Source organism: Diaphorina citri, unplaced genomic scaffold, assembly GCF_000475195.1.
Source record: "Diaphorina citri unplaced genomic scaffold, Diaci psyllid genome assembly version 1.1 scaffold18420, whole genome shotgun sequence".
In the NCBI taxonomy this organism is placed as follows: domain Eukaryota; kingdom Metazoa; phylum Arthropoda; class Insecta; order Hemiptera; family Psyllidae; genus Diaphorina; species Diaphorina citri.
Genome location: NW_007395774.1, coordinates 1 through 302, shown reverse-complemented (window position 1 = coordinate 302; position 302 = coordinate 1). Strand labels below are relative to the sequence as shown.

At 31.5% G+C, this 302-nt stretch overlaps 1 protein-coding gene across 1 annotated transcript in view; it reads right to left on the bottom strand.

The window, feature by feature from the left end:
* Positions 1-296, bottom strand: part of LOC103523261 (collagen type IV alpha-3-binding protein-like) — a gene marked incomplete at its 3' end in the record, with an annotated part of 10,541 nt that extends 10,245 nt beyond the window's left edge. Inside the window, exon 1 of the mRNA XM_008488322.1 lies at positions 232-296. Coding sequence (XP_008486544.1) covers positions 232-277 — 46 coding nt within the window. The remainder of the gene's footprint in view (positions 1-231) is intronic.
* Between the last annotated feature and the right edge of the window lie 6 nt (positions 297-302).

Below are 302 nucleotides of genomic sequence, written 5' to 3'. Positions count from 1 at the left end.
AAGTTCTATTAGCCCTTAATTTTAATAAGTTCTATTAGCAATTAATTTTAATAAGTTCCATTAGCCCTTGATTTTAACACGTTCTATTAGCCCTTAATTTTAATAAGTTCTATTAGCAATTAATTTCAATAAGTTCCATTAGTCCTTGATTTCAACACGTTCTATTAGCCCTTGATTTTAATAAATTCCATTAGCCCTTAATTTCAAAAAGTAAAAGTCATTGCAACTTACTCTCCCAATCATTTCTATACTCGGGTCGGAAGAAATAATGACACATCTCATGTCCCGTCACTCCCTTCACC